Here is a 27,649-nt window from a genome sequence, read left to right as displayed (position 1 = left end):
AAACGTATTTGAATTAAGTGTAGAAAGTTGTGCGGGGGGAGAGAAGAGAGTTTTCTGCTGGGAAAGACAGAAAGGGAGAGAGAGCGCTCGTCTTGGACGCAACTTCTTTCCACAGGGTGAGGGGGTCGAGGGAGACGCCCTGAGCTGCCCCCCGAAGCCGATACCACCTAAATATTGGGGTGCAACAGAGAGTGCGAGAAAGCTATGGGTGCCTGTCTGATGTGTCTCAGAGAGAGGATGCGCAGAGGGAGAGGGGGGGTTGAGGGAGAATATAAAAAAAAAAAAAGCTGTGGGTAGCAAATCTCCAAAAATTAATTACACACCTGGGGGTGTTACACGAAAAAAAAAAGGTAAGTGAGCAAAAGAGGCCGGAAGGGGGGCGGACGGGTGAGATTTTGCAAGTAAGATGTTAAAAGGAAGGTGCTGTATGTAGACACGAGGGGTAAGGTCTGGGCATGGGTCAGCTCCTTTGTCCTTCTCTTGTCTCTACCCTCTACCCCTTTCTTTCAATTTCGCTGGCAATGTGAATGGTTGGCATCCCGGGTCGTGGAGCTTACAATGATTTTTTTTTTACTCCCCTTGTTCGGGTGGCACAAATTCGGAATGGGCGATTTTTCTTAATGTTATTAACATGGAGCCCCACACGTCCACCATGCGGAGCTGCATCCAGGGGCCGTGCCCACTGCGGCATGTCTGTACAGTGCCCACTCCTGCAGCATGTCTGTACAGTGCCCACTCCTGCAGCATGTCTGTACAGTGCCCACTCCTGCAGCATGTCTGTACAGTGCCCACTCCTGCAGCATGTCTGTACAGTGCCCACTCCTGCAGCACGTCTGTACCGTGCCCACCATTGCAGGACATCTGTGTCGTGCCCAATACTGCAGCACACCTGTATCATGCCCACTACTGCAGAACATCTGTAGTGCCCACCACTGCATCACGCCTGTACATTGCCCACCACTGCAGCATGTTTGTACCGTGCCCACTACTGTAGCACATCTGTCGTGCCCACCACTGCAACAAATCTGTACCGTGCCCACTACTTCATCACGTTTGTACTGTGGCCACTGCAGCATATCTTTATTGTGCCCACCATTTCATCATGTCTGTACCGTGCCCACTACTTCTTCATGTCTGTACTGTGCCCACCACTGCAACTGGTGACATGATCAACGCCTGGGGTCCAATTTATCAAATTGTTTTCCAATTTTACCTATTTATCAGGTTCAGGTGGTGCAGCTGCCAGATAATGCGGTGCTATATATAGAAGGTGGTACCAGCGGCTTTTAATACCAGTATAAATGCCAGTGTTTTCCAGTCACATGTGCCAGCCTTACTATAATGACTGGTATTTGTGCTGCGTATTAGCCCTCGGGCATCACCCTGCCAAGTACTTCATAACACGGGGCGGTTACAGTCTTGCTGGATGTGTGACTGGCACACAGGAGGGCACAGATGCCAACAGCAAATCCTCCTCTGCTGACAGAGACCTCGCCAGTGTCCTTGCCCCTCTAGCAGCACACAGATATTGGCAGTGCCCATAGCGGTATCCGCTGCCAGTTCTGTTTGTGCTGCTTCAGGGTGTTGGAAACGGAAACTTCACAGACCGGATCAAGAGGAAAGACGAAAAGTGTGGGAATTTTTAACCATTTTATTACCAAAAAAAAAAAATTGCAATTCACAATTTCATTAACAGGTGAAGGTGCAGAGGAGGGTACAGCAGGGGGCGCTCCGGTCTTCTGAGGTGGAGGGGTCTTCAGTGTAGACATATATTTACACGGGGAGAGGGCGCAGGGTCAGCGGGATAACAGCGGGAGGTCACTGGAGTTCATGATAAAATTGGAGTCCAGGTTTAGGTTTTCTGCAATGAACAAAGAGGAAGCAGAATTAGAGGCAACGGAGAGATGGAGAAGGGAAACGTGGATAGAGGTGGGTACAAGAGTCATGGAAGGGGTCAGGTGGGAGGAGGGAGTCATGGAGGGGGTCAGGTGGGAGGAGAGAGTCATGGAAGGGGTCAGGTGGGAGGAGAGAGTCATGGAAGGGGTCAGGTGGGAGGAGAGAGTCATGGAAGGGGTCAGGTGGGAGGAGGGAGTCATGGAAGGGGTCAGGTGGGAGGAGGGAGTCATGGAGGGGGTCAGGTGGGAGGAGAGAGTCATGGAAGGGGTCAGGTGGGAGGAGAGAGTCATGGAAGGGGTCAGGTGGGAGGAGGGAGTCATGGAAGGGGTCAGGTGGGAGGAGGGAGTCATGGAAGGGGTCAGGTGGGAGGAGGGAGTCATGGAAGGGGTCAGGTGGGAGGAGAGAGTCATGGAAGGGGTCAGGTGGGAGGAGGGAGTCATGGAAGGGGTCAGGTGGGAGGAGGGAGTCATGGAAGGGGTCAGGTGGGAGGAGGGAGTCATGGAGGGGGTCAGGTGGGAGGAGAGAGTCATGGAAGGGGTCAGGTGGGAGGAGAGAGTCATGGAAGGGGTCAGGTGGGAGGAGGGAGTCATGGAAGGGGTCAGGTGGGAGGAGGGAGTCATGGAAGGGGTCAGGTGGGAGGAGGGAGTCATGGAAGGGGTCAGGTGGGAGGAGGGAGTCATGGAAGGGGTCAGGTGGGAGGAGGGAGTCATGGAAGGGGTCAGGTGGGAGGAGGGAGTCATGGAAGGGGTCAGGTGGGAGGAGGGAGTCATGGAAGGGGTCAGGTGGGAGGAGAGAGTCATGGAAGGGGTCAGGTGGGAGGGGAGAGAGGGAGCGAGGAATCAAAGGAATGGGAATGAGGTCTGGCAAAAGGACCAGGTCAAAGTAAAATAACATAGGAGGAGATCCCAGGGGCATGATGGGAGGAGAGAGATTGGTTTGGATGGTGCAACGGGAGAGACCATGTGGAGGAATAAGGAAAAGGAGACAAAAGTCCTGCAGAAGTTATGAGTCCAGGTGGGTCAGAGTGCGAAAGGTCTGAATGGGAGAAAGAGTGAGCAGAGAAAGAAGGACATACAGGTCCATATGGGACAGAGGGATAGGAGGGAGGAGAGAGAAAAACCATGGTCTGGAAGGACATATGGGTCCAGCTGGGACAGAAGGATAGGAAGGAGACAGAGACAAACTGGAAGAACATATAGTTCCAGTTGGGATAGAGGGGAAGAGTTCCCATTTCAGAGTCAGAGAGAAAGAGAAGCGTCTGATAAGAGGGAAGAGAGGGGAGCGAGGTCTGGAAGGAGATACGTGTCCAGCTGGGTCAGAGGGAAAAAGTGTTATGACTGAATGGGAGAAAGAGGAGAGCAAGGACTAGAAGGAGTGAATCCAGCTGGGATAGAGGGAGAGCAGGGTCTGTTAGGAAGGAACAGAGAACAGGACTGGTCATGGTATAAAGAACACAAGTCCAAACCTCATAATCCCAAGAACCCGGTGGCAGTCGGGTCCTATCAGACTATAGGGAGGTGGGGGACCAGTAGAAGACCTCGGCCTGGTGGGGTGAGGGTTCTGGTTGTAGCCCAGGAGTGGTTGGGGGTGATGACAGGAGAGGAAGGTCCAGGGGGAGGTAAAGGAGATAGGGATGGAGGGATATAATAGGAGGACAGGGGCACCTTCACATTTTAACCCTTGTGGACCCAGTTCCCACCAGTAACTGCCCCTCACTCATTGATCCATCTCTTATGTGAATGTCGCACCCTGATCAAAGTTGAGTTTCTTCACCGAGCTGCGGTCTCCCAGCCCCTCGATGTCCACCAGGTCGCTGTTGGCATCTGAGTCATTCAAGGCACTGAGGGTAACATCTGCGGGCAGACAGGGTGACGAGGTCAGACCCACGTTCTTATTACCCCCCCCCCCAAATGTCCCTTCCTCCTCCCACTCACCGGACGACTTGCGCTTCCTCATGGCGCCCTGAGATCCCTCCGGAAGACTCGTCCCTCCGACCGCCGGAGCCGCGGGCACGGACATGGGCACAGTGACAACTTTCTTCATGACTTTCTTGGGGGAATCGGAAGACAGGGGGACCCCGTTGTCATCGTAGATCTTCCGTTTCACGGCAAACTTGAGTTGAGCTCTAGAGGAGACCAGAGGGACCAGAGTTATGAGAGTTCTGGGTAAGATTTGGGTGCAGGTCTGAGGAGGGTCTTATCCTACACCCCGCGCCCCTCTCCTTACACTGTCCTCTCCTTGATTATTGAGCTGATCTGATTTAAGTCCTCCCCGAAGCGTCTGACGGCCGCATGTAACATCTGAATCTCAGTGTCAGTCCAGCGCGCCCTAGGGAGACACAAGGGGAGAGCGAGGTGAGAGCGGAGAAGAGGCAGAGGGTGAAGCATGAGACCATCCTCATCTTCCTCCAGTGCAAAACTCATCACACCCCTAGGCTGATAGCATCAGGTGTGACCCTACAGTGTTAGGCATCATCCCTGGAGAGATGTGTCATCAGACCTTGTACGTTAGTAGCAGCAGGACTGTAAAACATGAATTTATATTCCAGGATTGTAGCTGTGGGCACATCCTCACACTGCTGTGCACTGAATGGCTCCCTACGCTCAGTTTGTCCCTACATCTCTCTGAGATTTAATAAGAGCCCCCCGGCAGGGCGGCGCCCCCATAGAGAGATCCCCGGCAGGGCGGCACCCCCATAGAGAGATCCCCGGCAGGGCGGCACCCCCATAGAGAGACCCCCGGCAGGGCGGCGCCCCCATAGAGAGATCCCCGGCAGGGCGGCGCCCCCATAGAGAGATCCCCGGCAGGGCGGCACCCCCATAGAGAGACCCCCGGCAGGGCGGCGCCCCCATAGAGAGATCCCCGGCAGGGCGGCACCCCCATAGAGAGACCCCCGGCAGGGCGGCGCCCCCATAGAGAGATCCCCGGCAGGGCGGCGCCCCCATAGAGAGATCCCCGGCAGGGCGGCGCCCCCATAGAGAGACCCCCGGCAGGGCGGCGCCCCCATAGAGAGACCCCCGGCAGGGCGGCGCCCCCATAGAGAGACCCCCGGCAGGGCAGCGCCCCCTATAGAGAGACCTCCGGCAGGGCTGCACCCTCCCCTAGAGAGACCCCCGGCAGGGCGGCGCCCCCTATAGAGAGACCCCCGGCAGGGCTGCACCCTCCCCTAGAGAGACCCCCGGCAGGGCAGCGCCCCCATAGAGAGACCTCCGGCAGGGCGGCGCCCCCATAGTGAGACCTCCGGCAGGGCGGCGCCCCCATAGTGAGACCTCCGGAAGGGCGGCGCCCCCATAGTGAGACCTCCGGAAGGGCGGCGCCCCCATAGTGAGACCTCCGGCAGGGCGGCGCCCCCATAGTGAGACCCCCGGCAGGGCGGCGCCCCCATAGTGAGACCCCCGGCAGGGCGGCGCCCCCTATAGAGAGACCTCCGGCAGGGCTGCACCCTCCCCTATAGAGACCTCCGGCAGGGCGGCGCCCCCCTATAGTGAGACCTCCGGCAGGGCGGCGCCCCCATAGTGAGACCTCCGGCAGGGCGGCGCCCCCATAGTGAGACCCCCGGCAGGGCGGCGCCCCCTATAGAGAGACCTCCGGCAGGGCTGCACCCTCCCCTAGAGAGACCTACGGCAGGGCGGTGCCCCCCCCCCCCCTTAGAGAGACCTCCGCAGAGCAGCGCCTCCCCCCTACAGAGACCTCCGGCAGAGCAGCGCCCCCCCCATAAAGAGACCCCCGCAGGGCTGCACCCCCCCTATAGAGACCTCCGGCACGGCAGCGCCCCCCCCCCCCTTAGAGAGACCTCCGCAGAGCAGCGCCTCCCCCCTACAGAGACCTCCGGCAGAGCAGCGCCCCCCCCATAAAGAGACCCCCGCAGGGCTGCACCCCCCCTATAGAGAGACCTCCGGCAGAGCAGCGCCCCCCCTATAGAGACCTCCGGCACGGCAGCCCCCCCCCCCTATAGAGACCTCCGGCACGGCAGCGCCCCCCCCCCCCCCATAGAGACCTCCGGCACGGCGGCGCCTCCTTCGGGTGTTGTACTAGATCAATCACTATGGAAGTGGTAAAATAGTAACTACGTCTGTTTCCTCTTCTCCGCACATTGATGGTTGTTCCCCATCACAGGTTTAATAACTAATTAACCATTTGTTAACACGATACAAAGAATCTTTTAGCTATTCCAGGATTGTAGCTGCTCTGAGTGCACTGGGGGCGTGTCCTCACACTGCTGTGCTCTCTCTATGTCATGCACCAGTCCTCATTGAATACTACAGCAGTCACTAAAAGCAAGGGGGATGTGGTGTGGAGCCAAGTGTGCAGAGCACAGCAGTGTGAGGACGCACACCAAGAAGCTACAATCCTGGAATATAAAACCATGTACCACAGTCCTGCTGCTAATAACGAGATACACGAAGGTCAGATTACACATTTCTCACACACAATTTACTTTTTTAGCCCCGACGGATGTGGAGATATTAGTCCCAGTATCAGACCATTGTAATCCTCTCCTCTGTTAGAGAGGAGGAGCTGGAGCAGAGGAGGGGGCGTGTGTTATGCTAATCTTCTACCAGCTCCTCCTCTATGACAGTGCAGAGGATAACAATGGTCAGATACTTCCATTGTATATCTCAGCAACTGTGGGAGCTGGGAAGAAAAATTTCCCCTGCACCTGTGTAGCTGCCCCTACATCCTGGTATATGCTAATCTCCAGGCGTGTGCGGGGTGAAAGGTCATCTTTAGGTCCTGATCTGGTCTATCATGTAACTAAAGGCTGGCACAAGATGGCAGTTACCCTGCGGGCGAGGAGTCGGTGACGGGGTGGAGCTGCATGGTGAGCTCTCCCAGCTTGGTGAAGGCAGCGCCAGCGGCTGAGAAGATTTCCCCGACCTGGAAAATGGAGAAAATCCTCGATTATAAAAAGTACTAAATCAAAGCATGAATAAATCAGGGGCATTACTCATAGATCCGGGACTGCGGTAATCCTTGCATCTAAAATCAACTTTTACAATTATTCTAATCTGGGGTTGTTACCAGAGCCACTCCATGCTGCAGCTTCACAGACTGTTACACTGTCTCTCCATTTGCTCCGTCAGCACTTGCCCTCTCCCCCTTCCCGTTGTGATCACATACAGTGGAAAGGAAGGTACAACCTCTGACGCTACAGCTGGGAGGGGGCTCTGGTAACACCCCCAGAGCCCTTCCAGTTCATTAGCATGATTTTAAAAGTTGATTTTAGAAGGCAGGAGGCCATGGGTAATAAATATAAGAAGATTATCACGGTCACGGTGCCTGGATCTATGAGGAAGTGCCCCTGGTAGTGTTTCAGAATTGGTTGGCGTGGAACTACAAGTCCCAACAGGTCACATGAAGCTGGGAATGGCAGTGCTGGGCTACAAAGTCAGATGTGAAGCTACAGGTCCTAGAATTCGCAAATTTTCCTAATAATGTGAGTATAGCGCCAACATGTTCCACAGCGCCGGGCACTGGAGCAGACATGATTGGTTTATGACCGCTGCCTATATAAAACTACATTTCCCGCCATGCATTGCTGAGCCGCAGCTGATCACGTGACTCCGCCCGCCAATCAGAGATCCAGTGCACTTCCCCGGGTACCTTAGTCGATGCTGACGTCATGGCTCCAGATGTATGCGGCGGGGATGTGCAGTAGCGCCCAGCTCTCCACCGCTAGCTCCCCGCCCAGCCGCAGCCGTCCCTCCGCCGCCGCCGCTGTGATGCCGTCCCGGTTTCCTGCTCTTTCCCGCCTCCTATTCGCTGTGCGCTCAGCAGTGCCGCGCTCTAATTGGTTCCTTCTACTGACGATCTAACAAAATGCTGAGCCCGCCCACACTCATCTCTAGCTGCGATAGGCTGCAGCTGCATGTCACTCACACGCGAATATCCCGCCCATACTTCTCTTCTATTGGTTCCTTCTCCCTCCATTGCTGCGATGCTATTGGCTGCTGCATGCTGTGCGCTGATTCGTGGCTTTGCGCATGTGTGTGTGGATGTAGCAGTGCTGAGTGTGTTATGTGGTTTGTCTTTGTTTTTTTGGAATTTCTACGTTTTTTGTACTTGTACATTGACCTGTGGTTAAATTAGTGCGATTTATAATAGAACATTCCAGGAGCCGTCAGCTCTGCTACATCAGTCCCTAGAACAACAACAGTGCACCTGCCGTGGTACGGAGACTCCGATATATGGTCCAGATGAGCCTCAGCCAGATCCTGTGTCAGTCTTTACTGTAATTCTTCTTGCATTATATTCATGAAACAGGCGGATCTTGATGAACATATAGTCAATACAAGTAATACAAGAGCAGCACAACCTCAGTGACAGCCGAGGAGTCCCAGGTCCAATTCTTTAGGGGCAGCACTGCAGACTGACACTGTGTATGGATTCCTATTACCTGGCGCCCCCTGCTGGTGTCCGGCACTAGATCAGGGAGACTAGTGGCCCTTTGCCTTTAAGACAGAGTTATAAGACCCTTTAACTCAACCATACGGGTGTGTTTCTTCTCCCAGAGGCGGCAGCCAACTACAGAATAATCTGAACTACAACTCCCAACCGGCCTCTGGAGCATAGGAGTCGTGGTCCTAACCGTTGCTTAATTAGATGGTTGTCACCAGTGTAATGTCATGTTCAGGCTGTTACAGCAGCACAGAGTATTTCAGAAGATGAGTGCACTAATCCAGTAACGGCGCTCACAATGCGTGCAGGACTGCAAGGGAGAGACACGAATGAGAGGGGAATCCCAGCAGCACAGAGGATTTAAGCAAATGAGGGTTTGGATTATGTGCAGGCCTACAGTTTTGAGAATGACACAAATCTTCTCTTGTCACATGATGTGTCCCTCTGGTCTGTCAGATGTTTATCACATACAGAGATACAAGTGCAGTCATATTATGGGGAGCAGAGGCTTTTATTGTCAGGTAGGAGGAGTTACTGCAGCGAGTCAGTATCTGCAGGACCTCTCCTTCTTCTTCAGGACCTCTGCAATTCTCCCTGGCAGCTCTCACTCACCTCCTGCACCAGATCCTGACTGATCGCCGTCCATTCCTGCACAATCACTGCTGCATTCTGTCACAATGTGTTGGTTTTTGTTTGTCCGTCTCTTGATGATTGACCACAAGTTCTCAATGGGATAAGATCTGGGGAGTTTCCAGGCCATGGACCCAGAATCTCTGTGTTCTGTTCCTGGAGACATTTAGTTCTCCCCTTTGCTTTATGGCAGGTGCTCCATCATGCTGGAGGAGGCATTGTAGATCACCAAACTGCTCCTGGACAGTCGGGAGAAGTTGCTCTTGGAGGACATTCTGGTCCCATTCTTTATTCATGGATGTGTTTTTAGGCAAGACTGTGAGAGAGCCGATTCCCTTGGCTGAGAAGCCGCCCCACACATGAATGGCTGCAGGAGGCTTTACAGTTGGCATGAGACAAGACTTGCGGGTTTCGCTCACCTTGTCTTCTCCCAACAAGCTGATTTCCAGATGTTCCAAACAATCTGAAAGGGGATTCATCAGAGAAAATGTCTTTCCCCCGATCCTCCATAGTCCACTCCCTGGACCTTTTGCAGAATATCAGTCTGTCCCTGATGGTTTTCTGGAGAGAAGTGGCTTCTTTGCTGCCCTCCTGGACACCAGGCCTTGCTCCAGGAGTCTCCGCAGTGTCACAGTGCGTGCAGATGCCTCACGCCTGCCTGCTGCCATTCCTGAGCAAGCTCTGCACTGCTGGGAGCCGATTCCCCAAGCTGAAACACTTGTAAGAGACGCTCCTGGCGCTTACTGGTCCCTCTTGGGCGCCTGGAGCCTTTTTGGTAACAATGGAGCCTCTCTCCTTGAATTCCTTGATGATGCGATAGATTGGTGACTGAGGAGCAATCTTTCTAGCTGCAATACTCTTCCCTGTTAGGTCAGTTTTGCGCAGTACAGTGATGACTGCACGTGTTTCTTTAGAGATAACCATGGGTAACAGAAGAGAAACAATGATGCCAAGCACCAGCCTCCTTTTATAGTGTCCAGTGGTGTGATTCTTACTTAATCCTGACAGATTGATCTCCAGCCCTGTCCCCACCAGCACCTGCACCTGTGTTACTGGAGACATCACTGACCCCATGGCAGCTGCTCCTATTAAGGCGCCTGCAATGAAGTTAAAATGTGTTTTGGGGGAAAAAGTTCATTTTCTAGGCAAATATTGACTTTGCATTTAATTGCTGTTAAGCTGATCCCTCTTTATAACATTCTGGAGTATATGCAAATTGCCATTATAAAACCTGATGCCGGAGACTTTGTAACAATTACCATTTGTATCATTCTCACAACTTATGGCCATGACTGTAGTCATGTGATAATGTGTGTGAGCCTATGATAGGTGGGGAAGAGACAAGGAGGAGGAAAAGGTTCTACAGCAGCACATAGTGTTTAAGCATTGCGCTGTGTCTGTATACTAGGAATACAGATGGAGGGGAGGGGTATATCAGGAGAGGCAATGACCTCTCGCTCCTGTAACGATAGGTACAAGCTGCATATACACCAGGGGAGGAGAAGGTTCCTGGAGCACAGAGTATTTCCGGGGGTCTGTGAAGGCACTAGGGGGTCGTCCACTTTATATCACACAACTTTCATCACTTTATTAACATTTACATCTTAAATAACATCTCAAAAGAACATCAAGAAGAGAGGAAGGAGGACGACACAGCGGAGGGGCCGGGGCTTAGGGTGGTCTCAGGAATGTAGTATCAGTCCTTGCAGCAGCTGGAGACATCTGCTCAGGGTTACACAACGCCGGCAGGACGTGAGAGGACAACGTGAAGATGATGGGAGTCCTGGTGCTGATGGTCTACAGGGAGGGCATGGGGGGAGACGAAATGTGGAGGTGAAGGATCATCTTCATCACACAGTCCTGGAGGTGGTGGCCGCTCAGCGCACCATGTACTCCTTCCTCTTGTTCAGCCGCACCTGGCAGAAGGAGAAGCCGCCCAGGAGGACGTAGATGGCCGCCGCGATGAAGCAGTTATAAGACACCTGCTCGTAAAGACCGTACAGCTTGGTGGGAGGCTTGGGGCTGGAGAAGAGAAGACATGGTCAATGAGACGGCACGTGCACGAGAAGACCACATGGAAAAACTACATATAGACACTTGTCCATCACCCAAGGAAAGGAAGGGGTTGGATGAGGAAGGGATTTATGGGAAAAATTCATAACCATCAATGTTATTTAGGTATAAAAAGGCATCTAGACCCTTCTTGAAGCTCTCTGCTGTCCCTGCTGTGACCAGCGCCTGAGGCAGGCTATTCCAAAGATTGACAGTTCTCATAGTAAAGAATTCGAGCATAAATGAAGATGGAGAGAGCATTTGTGAGGATGACACAATCTCTACGAGGAAAGCACAAGAAGACACCCAGCAAGGAAGGAGGAAGTGAGAAGCTCCAAGGAGGAAGAATGTACAAGAAGAAGACAGGAGGAGGGTCATGTGTGCAGGACACCTTCATGCATTGAAGATCCGAGGGTCAAGAAGGAATAAGGAGGTGAAGGAAAAGTGAGGAGGGAGGACATGAGAGAAGATGTGAGGAACCTGCCAGGATGAAGCAGACATCACTACAGAGTTAGGAATATTCAGCTTTCATGTGTATGCAGCATGTCATGTGACCTCATCTCCATTTACTGAAATATCATCCACCACAGATGCACAAGTCGACTAATCATCTGCTGAGGTGCCATCCTGCTCTTTATTGGGGTGCAGAGCTACGAGCCTCCACACAGCAGTTGATCCCATTACTTTCCAATAGGACGAAGGTCTGGAGAAAGCGCAGGAGACTCCAGGCGAGGTCCTCAGAAGCCATTCCATAATGATGGGACCTCGATGACCTTCATGAAGATGACATTAGGCCTGTGAAGTTCATACAGCGGCACAATGACTGAATTACTGGCGTTACACAGATTGTGAAAGTACAGGCAGTCACCGGACCAAAGTGTAGGACAGGTCTTTGTACACACCTGCCTGTACTGTACCACCAAGGACTTGTCTGGTGACACCGGTGCTCATCTTTTCTGCTCAGCTTAAATTGACTGAAGTGAACAGCACTCACCTCATCCAGACAAGGCAATGACCCTGTGCCTGGGGGTGGGTGGGGGGCTGGGGCGCAGACCACACGGATGTTAACAGTTTCAAATGTTTTACTGTGCATCTCGCCTCCTTACATGTGCCTGGCGTTGTCTGGCATCTTCATCCAGGTACAAAATGAAGCAGACGCCCAATTCTAAACTTTTCTGTGACTCCTGCAGTCTCTCTGGTACAACCTTCCTATGTCTCTCTGTATCTCCGACACAACCCGCTGATGACTCTCTGGTGCTCTGAGCTCAGGGGCCACTTCCATGTTAAAACATCCTGCAAGAAGCCTCACACTGGCCCAGTTCTGGTTCTGATCATCAGCTAGGTGTCACCTTTGTTATCAAAATATGAACAGCATGATGAGGAGGACTGTCTACCAATTCTAAATGATCCATGCATCGCCCAAAAAATTTCTATGGTTTCAAACACCTGTTGTGAATTTTGCTCTTAAAGTTTCAAAACAAAGAAACCCTATGTATTGGAGAGATACATTTAGGAACACGGCAATAGACGCACCCACCAGCAAACTTCTTAAGACCCTGGTGTAGTTGTAAAAATTCACCCAAAAGGACCCCCCCCCCAAAAAAAAAAAAAAAAAAGAAGAAGAGAAAAAGTGAAGATACATGGCCCCCAGATTTCACCCAAAAGCCAAAAATTCCTAACTTTGCAAGTTATTAGTGAGAAGATGTGAAGGAACTACAACATGGTAGGTCGTGCAGAAGACATGGAGAACCTTCAGGGATAGAAGTGTATGAAAAGACTGAGGGTCTAAAAGGATGGAGGAAGAAATTTACGAATGGAGTGGAGGATATACAAGGATGGAGAAAGATGTGGAGAAACTAAAACAGAGGACATGTACAAAGACACAACTGTACAAGGAAGGAGGACGTGTAGAATCCACCAGCCTGGAGAACATGTAGTGCCTCATTTCATACAAGAGACTTGGTGAAAAATGTAAATGGAAAAACTGAGTTAAAAGATATGGAGGAGCCACAAAGATGGGGAACATGAGAGGAAAGTATCACAGACAGCCTGAAGCCTGACAGCCTGTACAAGGAGTCTACAAGTAGGACAGACGAGAGGAGAAGACAATACTGAGGGACAGGGCGGGGGGGTGCACATGGATGGAGGACATGAGAGGAGGAGACAATACTGAGGGACAGGCGGGGGGTGCACATGGATGGAGGACATGAGAGGAGAAGACAATACTGAGGGACAGGGCGGGGGGTGCACATGTATGGAGGACATGAGAGGAGAAGACAATACTGAGGGACAGGGCGGGGGTGCACATGGATGGAGGACATGAGAGGAGGAGACAATACTGAGGGACAGGGCGGGGGGTGCACATGGATGGAGGACATGAGAGGAGAAGACAATACTGAGGGACAGGGCGGGGGGTGCACATGGATGGAGGACATGAGAGGAGGAGACAATACTGAGGGACAGGGCGGGGGGTGCACATGGATGGAGGACATGAGAGAAGAAGACAATACTGAGGGACAGGGCGGGGGGGTGCACATGGATGGAGGACATGAGAGAAGAAGACAATACTGAGGGACAGGGCGGGGGGGTGCACATGGATGGAGGACATGAGAGGAGAAGACAATACTGAGGGACAGGGCGGGGGGTGCACATGGATGGAGGACATGAGAGGAGGAGACAATACTGAGGGACAGGGCGGGGGGTGCACATGGATGGAGGACATGAGAGGAGGAGACAATACTGAGGGACAGGGCGGGGGGTGCACATGGATGGAGGACATGAGAGAAGAAGACAATACTGAGGGACAGGGCGGGGGGGTGCACATGGATGGAGGACATGAGAGAAGAAGACAATACTGAGGGACAGGGCGGGGGGTGCACATGGATGGAGGACATGAGAGGAGGAGACAATACTGAGGGACAGGGCGGGGGGTGCACATGGATGGAGGACATGAGAGGAGGAGACAATACTGAGGGACAGGGCGGGGGGTGTACATGGATGGAGGACATGAGAGGAGGAGACAATACTGAGGGACAGGGCGGGGGTGCACATGGATGGAGGACATGAGAGGAGGAGACAATACTGAGGGACAGGGCGGGGGGTGTACATGGATGGAGGACATGAGAGGAGGAGACAATACTGAGGGACAGGGCGGGGGGGTGCACATGGATGGAGGACATGAGAGGAGAAGACAATACTGAGGGACAGGGCGGGGGGTGTACATGGATGGAGGACATGAGAGGAGGAGACAATACTGAGGGACAGGGCGGGGGGTGCACATGGATGGAGGACATGAGAGGAGGAGACAATACTGAGGGACAGGGCGGGGGGTGCACATGGAGGACATGAGAGGAGGAGACAATACTGAGGGACAGGGCTGGGGTGCACATGGATGGAGGACAGGAGAGGAGGAGACAATACTGAGGGACAGGGCGGGGGGTGCACATGGATGGAGGACATGAGAGGAGAAGACAATACTGAGGGACAGGGCGGGGGGTGCACATGGATGGAGGACATGAGAGGAGGAGACAATACTGAGGGACAGGGCGGGGGGTGTACATGGATGGAGGACATGAGAGGAGGAGACAATACTGAGGGACAGGGCGGGGGGTGTACATGGATGGAGGACATGAGAGGAGGAGACAATACTGAGGGACAGGGCGGGGGGTGCACATGGATGGAGGACATGAGAGGAGGAGACAATACTGAGGGACAGGGCGGGGGTGTACATGGATGGAGGACATGAGAGGAGGAGACAATACTGAGGGACAGGGCGGGGGGTGCACATGGATGGAGGACATGAGAGGAGGAGACAATACTGAGGGACAGGGCGGGGGGTGCACATGGATGGAGGACATGAGAGGAGGAGACAATACTGAGGGACAGGGCGGGGGTGCACATGGATGGAGGACATGAGAGGAGGAGACAATACTGAGGGACAGGGCGGGGGGTGTACATGGATGGAGGACATGAGAGGAGGAGACAATACTGAGGGACAGGGCGGGGGTGCACATGGATGGAGGACATGAGAGGAGGAGACAATACTGAGGGACAGGGCGGGGGGGTGCACATGGATGGAGGACATGAGAGGAGGAGACAATACTGAGGGACAGGGCGGGGGGTGCACATGGATGGAGGACATGAGAGGAGGAGACAATACTGAGGGACAGGGCGGGGGGTGCACATGGATGGAGGACATGAGAGGAGACAATACTGAGGGACAGGGCGGGGGGTGCACATGGATGGAGGACATGAGAGGAGACAATACTGAGGGACAGGGCGGGGGGTGCACATGGATGGAGGACATGAGAGGAGGAGACAATACTGAGGGACAGGGCGGGGGGTGCACATGGATGGAGGACATGAGAGGAGGAGACAATACTGAGGGACAGGGCGGGGGGTGCACATGGATGGAGGACATGAGAGGAGGAGACAATACTGAGGGACAGGGCGGGGGGTGCACATGGATGGAGGACATGAGAGGAGGAGACAATACTGAGGGACAGGGCGGGGGGTGTACATGGATGGAGGACATGAGAGGAGACAATACTGAGGGACAGGGCGGGGGGTGCACATGGATGGAGGACATGAGAGGAGACAATACTGAGGGACAGGGCGGGGGGTGCACATGGATGGAGGACATGAGAGGAGACAATACTGAGGGACAGGGCGGGGGGTGCACATGGATGAAGGACATGAGAGGAGGAGACAATACTGAGGGACAGGGCGGGGGGTGCACATGGATGGAGGACATGAGAGGAGGAGACAATACTGAGGGACAGGGCGGGGGGTGCACATGGATGGAGGACATGAGAGGAGGAGACAATACTGAGGGACAGGGCGGGGGGTGCACATGGATGGAGGACATGAGAGGAGACAATACTGAGGGACAGGGCGGGGGGTGTACATGGATGGAGGACATGAGAGGAGGAGACAATACTGAGGGACAGGGCGGGGGGGTGCACATGGATGGAGGACATGAGAGGAGACAATACTGAGGGACAGGGCGGGGGGTGTACATGGATGGAGGACATGAGAGGAGGAGACAATACTGAGGGACAGGCCGGGGGGTGCACATGGATGGAGGACATGAGAGGAGGAGACAATACTGAGGGACAGGGCGGGGGGGTGCACATGGATGGAGGACATGAGAGGAGGAGACAATACTGAGGGACAGGGCAGGGGGTGTACATGGAGGACATGAGAGGAGGAGACAATACTGAGGGACAGGGCGGGGGGGTGCACATGGATGGAGGACATGAGAGGAGGAGACAATACTGAGGGACAGGGTGGGGGTGCACATGGAGGACATGAGAGGAGAAGACAATACTGAGGGACAGGGCAGGGGGTGTACATGGAGGACGTGGGGAGACTGGGGACTTACTCATCAAACAAGTCGGCCTCAACGAACGGAACGTCTTCTATCAGGACGGCAGAATGGACGTTAAAAAATATTCCGAGCAGCACCTGGTATAAGGAAAAAAAAATCAAGGGGTTAAAAAAGTTCTAGCGCAGGGATTCTCGTCCTTCCTGAGGTCACAACCCCTTGATACAGTCCCTTATGTTCTGGTGACCCCCAACCAGAAGTGGATTTTCATTGTTACTTCTTACTGGGGAAGTCATTGTCTAATACAAGCGGCGTCTCGGATCACTGCACCCCCAGAACCCCCAGCACCGGATGGTGCCACAGTGTATCGTGTTCAGCTGCTGGGAATTCTAGGGGTACAGTAGTCAGACACCAGGGGTTGTGGGGGTTTAAGCGAGTCCAAGTGGTTACATGCAGTGTATTCCAGGGAGGAAAACCAACGGCCCACTACACCCCCAGAATCAGTGCACCAGTGTCTACTGGGGAAGGGGGGGGGGGGGCAAAGATCAGAGCGCCAGGGGCAACTTGTATGTGACCGCTACATCCCCAGGACCACCAGTGCCAGACCACTATACGCCATGACACTGTCCAGCACCGGTGATTCAGGGAGGAGGGCGGAGAAAGGGGGGCGGTGGTACAGAGGTTAAACCACTAGGGGCTTCTGCGGGGGTAGAGAGGTCCTTACCTTGTATCTGACCACTAAACCCCCAGTCCCTGACCATTCTATACCATGTCGGGCACTGGGGACTCGGGGGTGTAGGGGAGAACACTGTACTCCAGAATACACTGCCCTCTGACCACACAGACACAACTATACCCCCTGAAGCCTTTCATGTGCCCAGTACGCCCCCACAATACACTGAATCCTGGAGGATCTGTACTGAAGAATAAGAGTGCGGACTCCTCCTGCCCCTGTGTCACACTGGCTGTGCCTGGACAACTCCTGATCCCATGGCTCAGGAGCCGGCAATACCCCCAGTGTATTAGCCTGGCAACACCCCTGATGCCCCTCTATATGGGCCCCCCATCTATATAGGACCAGACTGAGGGGGAAGCACAGCCATAGATTTAGACCCTTATCCCTCTTGTTGGTCCCTGCCGGGAGGTCCTACCCTACATGACCTATAGGTCACCCCTCCCATCAGTGACCCTCGGGGGACAGGGGCGGGGATTAGGGTGATAATCATTGTGATATATAACATATCACACCCCAAGGAGGAGGGTTCCCAGATGTCCACGTACAGGGCACCCTCATCTAGTGCAGGTTATCCTGCCATCTGTAGGGGGAGACGACACTGCTGGGAGTTGTAGTACACCGCAGGGTGAGGAGCCGGTGAGATCCGGAGATTCACGGCTGGGTCCTGTGTGTACAGCTGCAGCATTTACATGTACACATTGGGGGCTGCTTACACTATACACAGCGCCGCCACTCCTGCTGTGTACAGTAAACACAACTCCGCCTGCTCCTCTGACTACACTCTACTGCTCCCTGTTATCAGCCACGCTCCCCCCACCCTCCTAAATCCAAACATAACATAGAGATCTCTTCATTCTCCTTGCTTGGTTCACTTCTAGAGCTGAAGATTCGTTACAATCCTGGAGAAGGTGCGTTACAATGTGTCCAAGCAGGTAAAATCTGTGAGAGGATGGTTATACTGAACCACAGCTGAGGGTTTGTTACAATTCTATCGAGATCAGGAGGATTACGTTACTTGTTAACCATCATATGGATACATTGTAACAAATACTCAGCAGTGTCTATAACTGACTACCACAGTAACAGACCCTCAGCTGTGATGTATATTATCAGGCAGCCGGCGTTCACGTATAACAATCGCACCATTATAAGCTGCGGTCACATGACCAACATCACAGGAATTGCCCCCTTAACCCTATAATTACCCCGATGCCCTCAGGAATGACCCAATTGTCGCCTTCCTACTTTTTGGAGAACTTCTACGTGATTCATAGACTCGGGGTACGAAAAGCAGAAGTAGCCGCTGCGTCCCTGTCACAAAGGGTTAGCTACACAATAGGGGGGAGGATAAACCCCTAATATACTAAGGTCACCGGGGTCACGGAGAGATTGGGTGCATTATAATCTAATATAGAGATTATTAAATATAACTCTGTATGGACACCCCCTTAAAGGGATACGGGCTTAAAGGGGATCTCCTTACTCAGTCATCAGCAGCTTGTCAGCCCCCACAATGAGCCCAGCACAGCGCCCCCTATCTCCTGCAGGGGAGGATATAGGGCACTCACCAGCATGATGACGCCCCACACGCTCAGCACGATCCCGCAGGCGGCCAGCTTAGGCCCGCAGCACAGAAGAGACACCATGACCGATCCTAAGCTCCGATCTCCTACGACTACCCGGCCCGATCAGCTGACTGCGGTAACACAGCGGAGCGGAGCTCTTATTGGCTTCCTATGCGGAAGTGGGCGTGGTTAGAGCGAAAGGAAGGTCTTCTGGCAGCCAGGACTACGGGGGCTGGGAAGGGACAACCCGAGTCAGGCGAATCTCACATGACAGCAGCGACAGGGAGGAGGATCACGTGATAGCGGCGCCGTCTGGGTCCGGTAACGGAGACTAAAAAGAATTGAAATCTGATGCTGAGGGAAAGGCTGCAAAACACACACAGAACATCACTGAGCCGACCCCTCATAGCAAGAGTGACATGCAGGATCAGTACATGTCCTGTCATGTATGTAGGAACAGTGAGTGCAGCTCTGGAGTATAATACAGGATGTAACTCAGGATCAGTACAGGATAAGTAATGTCATGTATGTACACAGTGACTGCACCAGCAGCAGAATAGTGAGTGCAGCTCTGGAGTATAATACAGGATGTAACTCAGGATCAGTACAGGATAAGTAATGTCATGTATGTACACAGTGACTGCACCAGCAGAATAGTGAGTGCAGCTGTGGGGTATAATACAGGATGTAACTCATGATCAGTACAGGATAAGTAATGTCATGTATGTACACAGTGACTGCACCAGCAGCAGAATAGTGAGTGCAGCTCTGGGGTATAATACAGGATGTAACTCAGGATCAGTACAGGATAAGTAATGTCATGTATGTACACAGTGACTGCACCAGCAGCAGAATAGTGAGTGCAGCTCTGGAGTATAATACAGGATGTAACTCAGGATCAGTACAGGATAAGTAATGTCATGTATGTACACAGTGACTGCACCAGCAGCAGAATAGTGAGTGCAGCTCTGGAGTATAATACAGGATGTAACTCAGGATCAGTACAGGATAAGTAATGTCATGTATGTACACAGTGACTGCACCAGCAGCAGAATAGTGAGTGCAGCTCTGGGGTATAATACAGGATGTAACTCAGGATCAGTACAGGATAAGTAATGTCATGTATGTACACAATGACTGCACCAGCAGCAGAATAGTGATTGCAGCTCTGGGGTATAATACAGGATGTAACTCAGGATCAGTACAGGATAAGTAATGTCATGTATGTACACAGTGACTGCACCAGCAGCAGAATAGTGAGTGCAGCTCTGGAGTATAATACAGGATGTAACTCAGGATCAGTACAGGATAAGTAATGTCAGGTATATACACAGTGACTGCACCAGCAGCAGAATAGTGAGTGCAGCTCTGGGGTATAATACAGGATGTAACTCAGGATCAGTACAGGATAAGTAATGTCATGTATGTACACAGTGACTGCACCAGCAGCAGAATAGTGAGTGCAGCTCTGGGGTATAATACAGGATGTAACTCAGGATCAGTACAGGATAAGTAATGTCATGTATGTACACAGTGACTGCACCAGCAGCAGAATAGTGAGTGCAGCTCTGGAGTATAATACAGGATGTAACTCAGGATCAGTACAGGATAAGTAATGTCATGTATGTACACAGTGACTGCACCAGCAGCAGAATAGTGAGTGCAGCTCTGGGGTATAATGCAGGATGTAACTCAGGATCAGTACAGGATAAGTAATGTCATGTATGTACACAATGACTGCACCAGCAGCAGAATAGTGAGTACAGCTCTGGGGTATAATACAGGATGTAACTCAGGATCAGTACAGGATAAGTAATGTCAGGTATATACACAGTGACTGCACCAGCAGCAGAATAGTGAGTGCAGCTCTGGGGTATAATACAGGATGTAACTCAGGATCAGTACAGGATAAGTAATGTCATGTATGTACACAGTGACTGCACCAGCAGCAGAATAGTGAGTGCAGCTCTGGGGTATAATACAGGATGTAACTCAGGATCAGTACAGGATAAGTAATGTCATGTATGTACACAGTGACTGCACCAGCAGCAGAATAGTGAGTGCAGCTCTGGGGTATAATACAGGATGTAACTCAGGATCAGTACAGGATAAGTAATGTCATGTATGTACACAATGACTGCACCAGCAGCAGAATAGTGAGTGCAGCTCTGGGGTATAATACAGGATGTAACTCAGGATCAGTACAGGATAAGTAATGTCATGTATGTACACAGTGACTGCACCAGCAGAATAGTGAGTGCAGCTCTGGAGTATAATACAGGATGTAACTCAGGATCAGTACAGGATAAGTAATGTCATGTATGTACACAGTGACTGCACCAGCAGCAGAATAGTGAGTGCAGCTCTGGAGTATAATACAGGATGTAACTCAGGATCAGTACAGGATAAGTAATGTCATGTATGTACACAGTGACTGCACCAGCAGCAGAATAGTGAGTGCAGCTCTGGAGTATAATACAGGATGTAACTCAGGATCAGTACAGGATAAGTAATGTCATGTATGTACACAGTGACTGCACCAGCAGAATAGTGAGTGCAGCTGTGGGGTATAATACAGGATGTAACTCATGATCAGTACAGGATAAGTAATGTCATGTATGTACACAGTGACTGCACCAGCAGCAGAATAGTGAGTGCAGCTCTGGGGTATAATACAGGATGTAACTCAGGATCAGTACAGGATAAGTAATGTCATGTATGTACACAGTGACTGCACCAGCAGCAGAATAGTGAGTGCAGCTCTGGAGTATAATACAGGATGTAACTCAGGATCAGTACAGGATAAGTAATGTCATGTATGTACACAGTGACTGCACCAGCAGCAGAATAGTGAGTGCAGCTCTGGAGTATAATACAGGATGTAACTCAGGATCAGTACAGGATAAGTAATGTCATGTATGTACACAGTGACTGCACCAGCAGCAGAATAGTGAGTGCAGCTCTGGGGTATAATACAGGATGTAACTCAGGATCAGTACAGGATAAGTAATGTCATGTATGTACACAATGACTGCACCAGCAGCAGAATAGTGATTGCAGCTCTGGGGTATAATACAGGATGTAACTCAGGATCAGTACAGGATAAGTAATGTCATGTATGTACACAGTGACTGCACCAGCAGCAGAATAGTGAGTGCAGCTCTGGAGTATAATACAGGATGTAACTCAGGATCAGTACAGGATAAGTAATGTCAGGTATATACACAGTGACTGCACCAGCAGCAGAATAGTGAGTGCAGCTCTGGGGTATAATACAGGATGTAACTCAGGATCAGTACAGGATAAGTAATGTCATGTATGTACACAGTGACTGCACCAGCAGCAGAATAGTGAGTGCAGCTCTGGGGTATAATACAGGATGTAACTCAGGATCAGTACAGGATAAGTAATGTCATGTATGTACACAGTGACTGCACCAGCAGCAGAATAGTGAGTGCAGCTCTGGAGTATAATACAGGATGTAACTCAGGATCAGTACAGGATAAGTAATGTCATGTATGTACACAGTGACTGCACCAGCAGCAGAATAGTGAGTGCAGCTCTGGGGTATAATGCAGGATGTAACTCAGGATCAGTACAGGATAAGTAATGTCATGTATGTACACAATGACTGCACCAGCAGCAGAATAGTGAGTACAGCTCTGGGGTATAATACAGGATGTAACTCAGGATCAGTACAGGATAAGTAATGTCAGGTATATACACAGTGACTGCACCAGCAGCAGAATAGTGAGTGCAGCTCTGGGGTATAATACAGGATGTAACTCAGGATCAGTACAGGATAAGTAATGTCATGTATGTACACAGTGACTGCACCAGCAGCAGAATAGTGAGTGCAGCTCTGGGGTATAATACAGGATGTAACTCAGGATCAGTACAGGATAAGTAATGTCATGTATGTACACAGTGACTGCACCAGCAGCAGAATAGTGAGTGCAGCTCTGGGGTATAATACAGGATGTAACTCAGGATCAGTACAGGATAAGTAATGTCATGTATGTACACAATGACTGCACCAGCAGCAGAATAGTGAGTGCAGCTCTGGGGTATAATACAGGATGTAACTCAGGATCAGTACAGGATAAGTAATGTCATGTATGTACACAGTGACTGCACCAGCAGAATAGTGAGTGCAGCTCTGGAGTATAATACAGGATGTAACTCAGGATCAGTACAGGATAAGTAATGTCATGTATGTACACAGTGACTGCACCAGCAGCAGAATAGTGAGTGCAGCTCTGGAGTATAATACAGGATGTAACTCAGGATCAGTACAGGATAAGTAATGTCATGTATGTACACAGTGACTGCACCAGCAGCAGAATAGTGAGTGCAGCTCTGGGGTATAATACAGGATGTAACTCAGGATCAGTACAGGATAAGTAATGTCATGTATGTACACAGTGACTGCACCAGCAGCAGAATAGTGAGTGCAGCTCTGGGGTATAATACAGGATGTAACTCAGGATCAGTACAGGATAAGTAATGTCATGTATGTACACAATGACTGCACCAGCAGCAGAATAGTGAGTGCAGCTCTGGGGTATAATACAGGATGTAACTCAGGATCAGTACAGGATAAGTAATGTCATGTATGTACACAGTGACTGCACCAGCAGCAGAATAGTGAGTGCAGCTCTGGAGTATAATACAGGATGTAACTCAGGATCAGTACAGGATAAGTAATGTCAGGTATATACACAGTGACTGCACCAGCAGCAGAATAGTGAGTGCAGCTCTGGGGTATAATACAGGATGTAACTCAGGATCAGTACAGGATAAGTAATGTCATGTATGTACACAGTGACTGCACCAGCAGCAGAATAGTGAGTGCAGCTCTGGGGTATAATACAGGATGTAACTCAGGATCAGTACAGGATAAGTAATGTCATGTATGTACACAGTGACTGCACCAGCAGCAGAATAGTGAGTGCAGCTCTGGGGTATAATGCAGGATGTAACTTAGGATCAGTACAGGATAAGTAATGTCATGTATGTACACAGTGACTGCACCAGCAGCAGAATAGTGAGTGCAGCTCTGGGGTATAATACAGGATGTAAATCAGGATCAGTACAGGATAAGTAATGTCATGTATGTACACAGTGACTGCACCAGCAGCAGAATAGTGAGTGCAGCTCTGGGGTATAATGCAGGATGTAACTCAGGATCAGTACAGGATAAGTAATGTCATGTATGTACACAGTGACTGCACCAGCAGCAGAATAGTGAGTGCAGCTCTGGAGTATAATACAGGATGTAACTCAGGATCAGTACAGGATAAGTAATGTCATGTATGTACACAGTGACTCCACCAGCAGCAGAATAGTGAGTGCAGCTCTGGAGTATAATACAGGATGTAACTCAGGATCAGTACAGGATAAGTAATGTCAGGTATGTACACAATGACTGCACCAGCAGCAGAATAGTGAGTACAGCTCTGGGGTATAATACAGGATGTAACTCAGGATCAGTACAGGATAAGTAATGTCAGGTATATACACAGTGACTGCACCAGCAGCAGAATAGTGAGTGCAGCTCTGGAGTATAATACAGGATGTAACTCAGGATCAGTACAGGATAAGTAATGTCATGTATGTACACAGTGACTGCACCAGCAGCAGAATAGTGAGTGCAGCTCTGGGGTATAATGCAGGATGTAACTCAGGATCAGTACAGGATAAGTAATGTCATGTATGTACACAATGACTGCACCAGCAGCAGAATAGTGAGTACAGCTCTGGAGTATAATACAGGATGTAACTCAGGATCAGTACAGGATAAGTAATGTCATGTATGTACACAGTGACTGCACCAGCAGCAGAATAGTGAGTGCAGCTCTGGGGTATAATACAGGATGTAACTCAGGATCAGTACAGGATAAGTAATGTCATGTATGTACACAGTGACTGCACCAGCAGCAGAATAGTGAGTGCAGCTTTGGGGTATAATACAGGATATAACTCAGGATCAGTACAGGATAAGTAATGTAATGTATGTACACAGTGACTGCACCAGCAGCAGAATAGTGAGTGCAGCTCTGGAGTATAATACAGGATGTAACTCAGGATCAGTACAGGATAAATAATGTCATGTATGTACACAGTGACTGCACCAGCAGCAGAATAGTGAGTGCAGCTCTGGGGTATAATACAGGATGTAACTCAGGATCAGTACAGGATAAGTAATGTCATGTATGTACACAGTGACTGCACCAGCAGCAGAATAGTGAGTGCAGCTCTGGGGTATAATGCAGGATGTAACTCAGGATCAGTACAGGATAAGTAATGTCATGTATGTACACAATGACTGCACCAGCAGCAGAATAGTGAGTACAGCTCTGGGGTATAATACAGGATGTAACTCAGGATCAGTACAGGATAAGTAATGTCAGGTATATACACAGTGACTGCACCAGCAGCAGAATAGTGAATGCAGCTCTGGGGTATAATACAGGATGTAACTCAGGATCAGTACAGGATAAGTAATGTCATGTATGTACACAGTGACTGCACCAGCAGCAGAATAGTGAGTGCAGCTCTGGGGTATAATACAGGATGTAACTCAGGATCAGTACAGGATAAGTAATGTCATGTATGTACACAGTGACTGCACCAGCAGCAGAATAGTGAGTGCAGCTCTGGGGTATAATACAGGATGTAACTCAGGATCAGTACAGGATAAGTAATGTCATGTATGTACACAATGACTGCACCAGCAGCAGAATAGTGAGTGCAGCTCTGGGGTATAATACAGGATGTAACTCAGGATCAGTACAGGATAAGTAATGTCATGTATGTACACAGTGACTGCACCAGCAGAATAGTGAGTGCAGCTCTGGAGTATAATACAGGATGTAACTCAGGATCAGTACAGGATAAGTAATGTCATGTATGTACACAGTGACTGCACCAGCAGCAGAATAGTGAGTGCAGCTCTGGAGTATAATACAGGATGTAACTCAGGATCAGTACAGGATAAGTAATGTCATGTATGTACACAGTGACTGCACCAGCAGCAGAATAGTGAGTGCAGCTCTGGGGTATAATACAGGATGTAACTCAGGATCAGTACAGGATAAGTAATGTCATGTATGTACACAATGACTGCACCAGCAGCAGAATAGTGAGTGCAGCTCTGGGGTATAATACAGGATGTAACTCAGGATCAGTACAGGATAAGTAATGTCATGTATGTACACAGTGACTGCACCAGCAGCAGAATAGTGAGTGCAGCTCTGGGGTATAATGCAGGATGTAACTCAGGATCAGTACAGGATAAGTAATGTCATGTATGTACACAATGACTGCACCAGCAGCAGAATAGTGAGTACAGCTCTGGGGTATAATACAGGATGTAACTCAGGATCAGTACAGGATAAGTAATGTCAGGTATATACACAGTGACTGCACCAGCAGCAGAATAGTGAGTGCAGCTCTGGGGTATAATACAGGATGTAACTCAGGATCAGTACAGGATAAGTAATGTCATGTATGTACACAGTGACTGCACCAGCAGCAGAATAGTGAGTGCAGCTCTGGGGTATAATACAGGATGTAACTCAGGATCAGTACAGGATAAGTAATGTCATGTATGTACACAGTGACTGCACCAGCAGCAGAATAGTGAGTGCAGCTCTGGGGTATAATACAGGATGTAACTCAGGATCAGTACAGGATAAGTAATGTCATGTATGTACACAATGACTGCACCAGCAGCAGAATAGTGAGTGCAGCTCTGGGGTATAATACAGGATGTAACTCAGGATCAGTACAGGATAAGTAATGTCATGTATGTACACAGTGACTGCACCAGCAGAATAGTGAGTGCAGCTCTGGAGTATAATACAGGATGTAACTCAGGATCAGTACAGGATAAGTAATGTCATGTATGTACACAGTGACTGCACCAGCAGCAGAATAGTGAGTGCAGCTCTGGAGTATAATACAGGATGTAACTCAGGATCAGTACAGGATAAGTAATGTCATGTATGTACACAGTGACTGCACCAGCAGCAGAATAGTGAGTGCAGCTCTGGGGTATAATACAGGATGTAACTCAGGATCAGTACAGGATAAGTAATGTCATGTATGTACACAGTGACTGCACCAGCAGCAGAATAGTGAGTGCAGCTCTGGGGTATAATACAGGATGTAACTCAGGATCAGTACAGGATAAGTAATGTCATGTATGTACACAATGACTGCACCAGCAGCAGAATAGTGAGTGCAGCTCTGGGGTATAATACAGGATGTAACTCAGGATCAGTACAGGATAAGTAATGTCATGTATGTACACAGTGACTGCACCAGCAGCAGAATAGTGAGTGCAGCTCTGGAGTATAATACAGGATGTAACTCAGGATCAGTACAGGATAAGTAATGTCATGTATGTACACAGTGACTGCACCAGCAGAATAGTGAGTGCAGCTCTGGGGTATAATACAGGATGTAACTCAGGATCAGTACAGGATAAGTAATGTCATGTATGTACACAGTGACTGCACCAGCAGCAGAATAGTGAGTGCAGCTCTGGTGTATAATACAGGATGTAACTCATGATCAGTACAGGATAAGTAATGTCATGTATGTACACAGTGACTGCACCAGCAGCAGAATAGTGAGTGCAGCTCTGGGGTATAATACAGGATGTAACTCAGGATCAGTACAGGATAAGTAATGTCATGTATGTACACAGTGACTGCACCAGCAGCAGAATAGTGAGTGCAGCTCTGGAGTATAATACAGGATGTAACTCAGGATCAGTACAGGATAAGTAATGTCATGTATGTACACAGTGACTGCACCAGCAGCAGAATAGTGAGTGCAGCTCTGGGGTATAATGCAGGATGTAACTCAGGATCAGTACAGGATAAGTAATGTCATGTATGTACACAATGACTGCACCAGCAGCAGAATAGTGAGTACAGCTCTGGGGTATAATACAGGATGTAACTCAGGATCAGTACAGGATAAGTAATGTCAGGTATATACACAGTGACTGCACCAGCAGCAGAATAGTGAGTG

General features: G+C 50.4%; 2 protein-coding genes across 5 annotated transcripts; both read right to left on the bottom strand.

Annotated features, from left to right (window-relative positions):
- Positions 1-1,637: 1,637 nt before the first annotated feature.
- On the bottom strand, positions 1,638-7,723 carry LOC140128259 (BPTF-associated chromatin complex component 1-like). 4 transcript variants are annotated; one of them, XM_072149821.1, is made up of 6 exons: positions 7,501-7,715; positions 6,680-6,774; positions 4,123-4,224; positions 3,831-4,021; positions 3,613-3,749; positions 1,638-1,861 (listed from the first exon to the last, which is right to left on the bottom strand). In XM_072149821.1, the coding sequence occupies exons 1-5, from the start codon at positions 7,519-7,521 to the stop codon at positions 3,628-3,630; spliced, it is 531 nt and encodes a 176-aa protein (XP_072005922.1). In that variant the 5' UTR covers positions 7,522-7,715; the 3' UTR covers positions 1,638-1,861; positions 3,613-3,627. The 4 variants fall into 4 exon arrangements, with proteins under 4 accessions (XP_072005922.1, XP_072005920.1, XP_072005923.1 ...); XM_072149819.1 differs by having other exon boundaries at positions 3,645-3,749; positions 7,501-7,713; XM_072149822.1 differs by lacking the exon at positions 4,123-4,224 and having other exon boundaries at positions 3,645-3,749; positions 7,501-7,714.
- Positions 7,724-10,487: 2,764 nt separating this feature from the next.
- Positions 10,488-18,762, bottom strand: LOC140128257 (ribonuclease kappa-B). The gene is made up of 3 exons (XM_072149818.1): positions 18,608-18,762; positions 16,361-16,443; positions 10,488-10,947 (listed from the first exon to the last, which is right to left on the bottom strand). Exons 1-3 carry the CDS (start codon positions 18,683-18,685, stop codon positions 10,803-10,805), a joined length of 306 nt encoding a protein of 101 aa, XP_072005919.1. The 5' UTR covers positions 18,686-18,762; the 3' UTR covers positions 10,488-10,802.
- Positions 18,763-27,649: the final 8,887 nt, after the last annotated feature.

This window comes from Engystomops pustulosus, chromosome 4 (genome assembly GCF_040894005.1).
Source record: "Engystomops pustulosus chromosome 4, aEngPut4.maternal, whole genome shotgun sequence".
Lineage (NCBI taxonomy): Eukaryota > Metazoa > Chordata > Amphibia > Anura > Leptodactylidae > Engystomops > Engystomops pustulosus.
Note: the sequence above shows the minus strand (reverse complement) of the source record. Positions and strands in the feature narration are given on the sequence as shown.

Coding starts and splice junctions, on each gene's coding strand:
- LOC140128259 (XM_072149819.1), bottom strand. CDS start 7,521: ATGACGTCAGCATCGACTAAG. Junction 3,750..3,830: donor GAGGAAGCGCAAGTCGTCCG/GTGAGTGGGAGG, acceptor GTCTGCCCGCAG/ATGTTACCCTCAGTGCCTTG. Junction 1,862..3,644: donor GAAACTCAACTTTGATCAGG/GTGCGACATTCA, acceptor TGTTCATTGCAG/AAAACCTAAACCTGGACTCC.
- LOC140128257 (XM_072149818.1), bottom strand. CDS start 18,685: ATGGTGTCTCTTCTGTGCTGCGGGCCTAAGCTGGCCGCCTGCGGGATC. Junction 16,444..18,607: donor TGTGGGGCGTCATCATGCTG/GTGAGTGCCCTA, acceptor TCCTTATACCAG/GTGCTGCTCGGAATATTTTT. Junction 10,948..16,360: donor GAGGCCGACTTGTTTGATGA/GTAAGTCCCCAG, acceptor TCTCTTCTCCAG/CCCCAAGCCTCCCACCAAGC.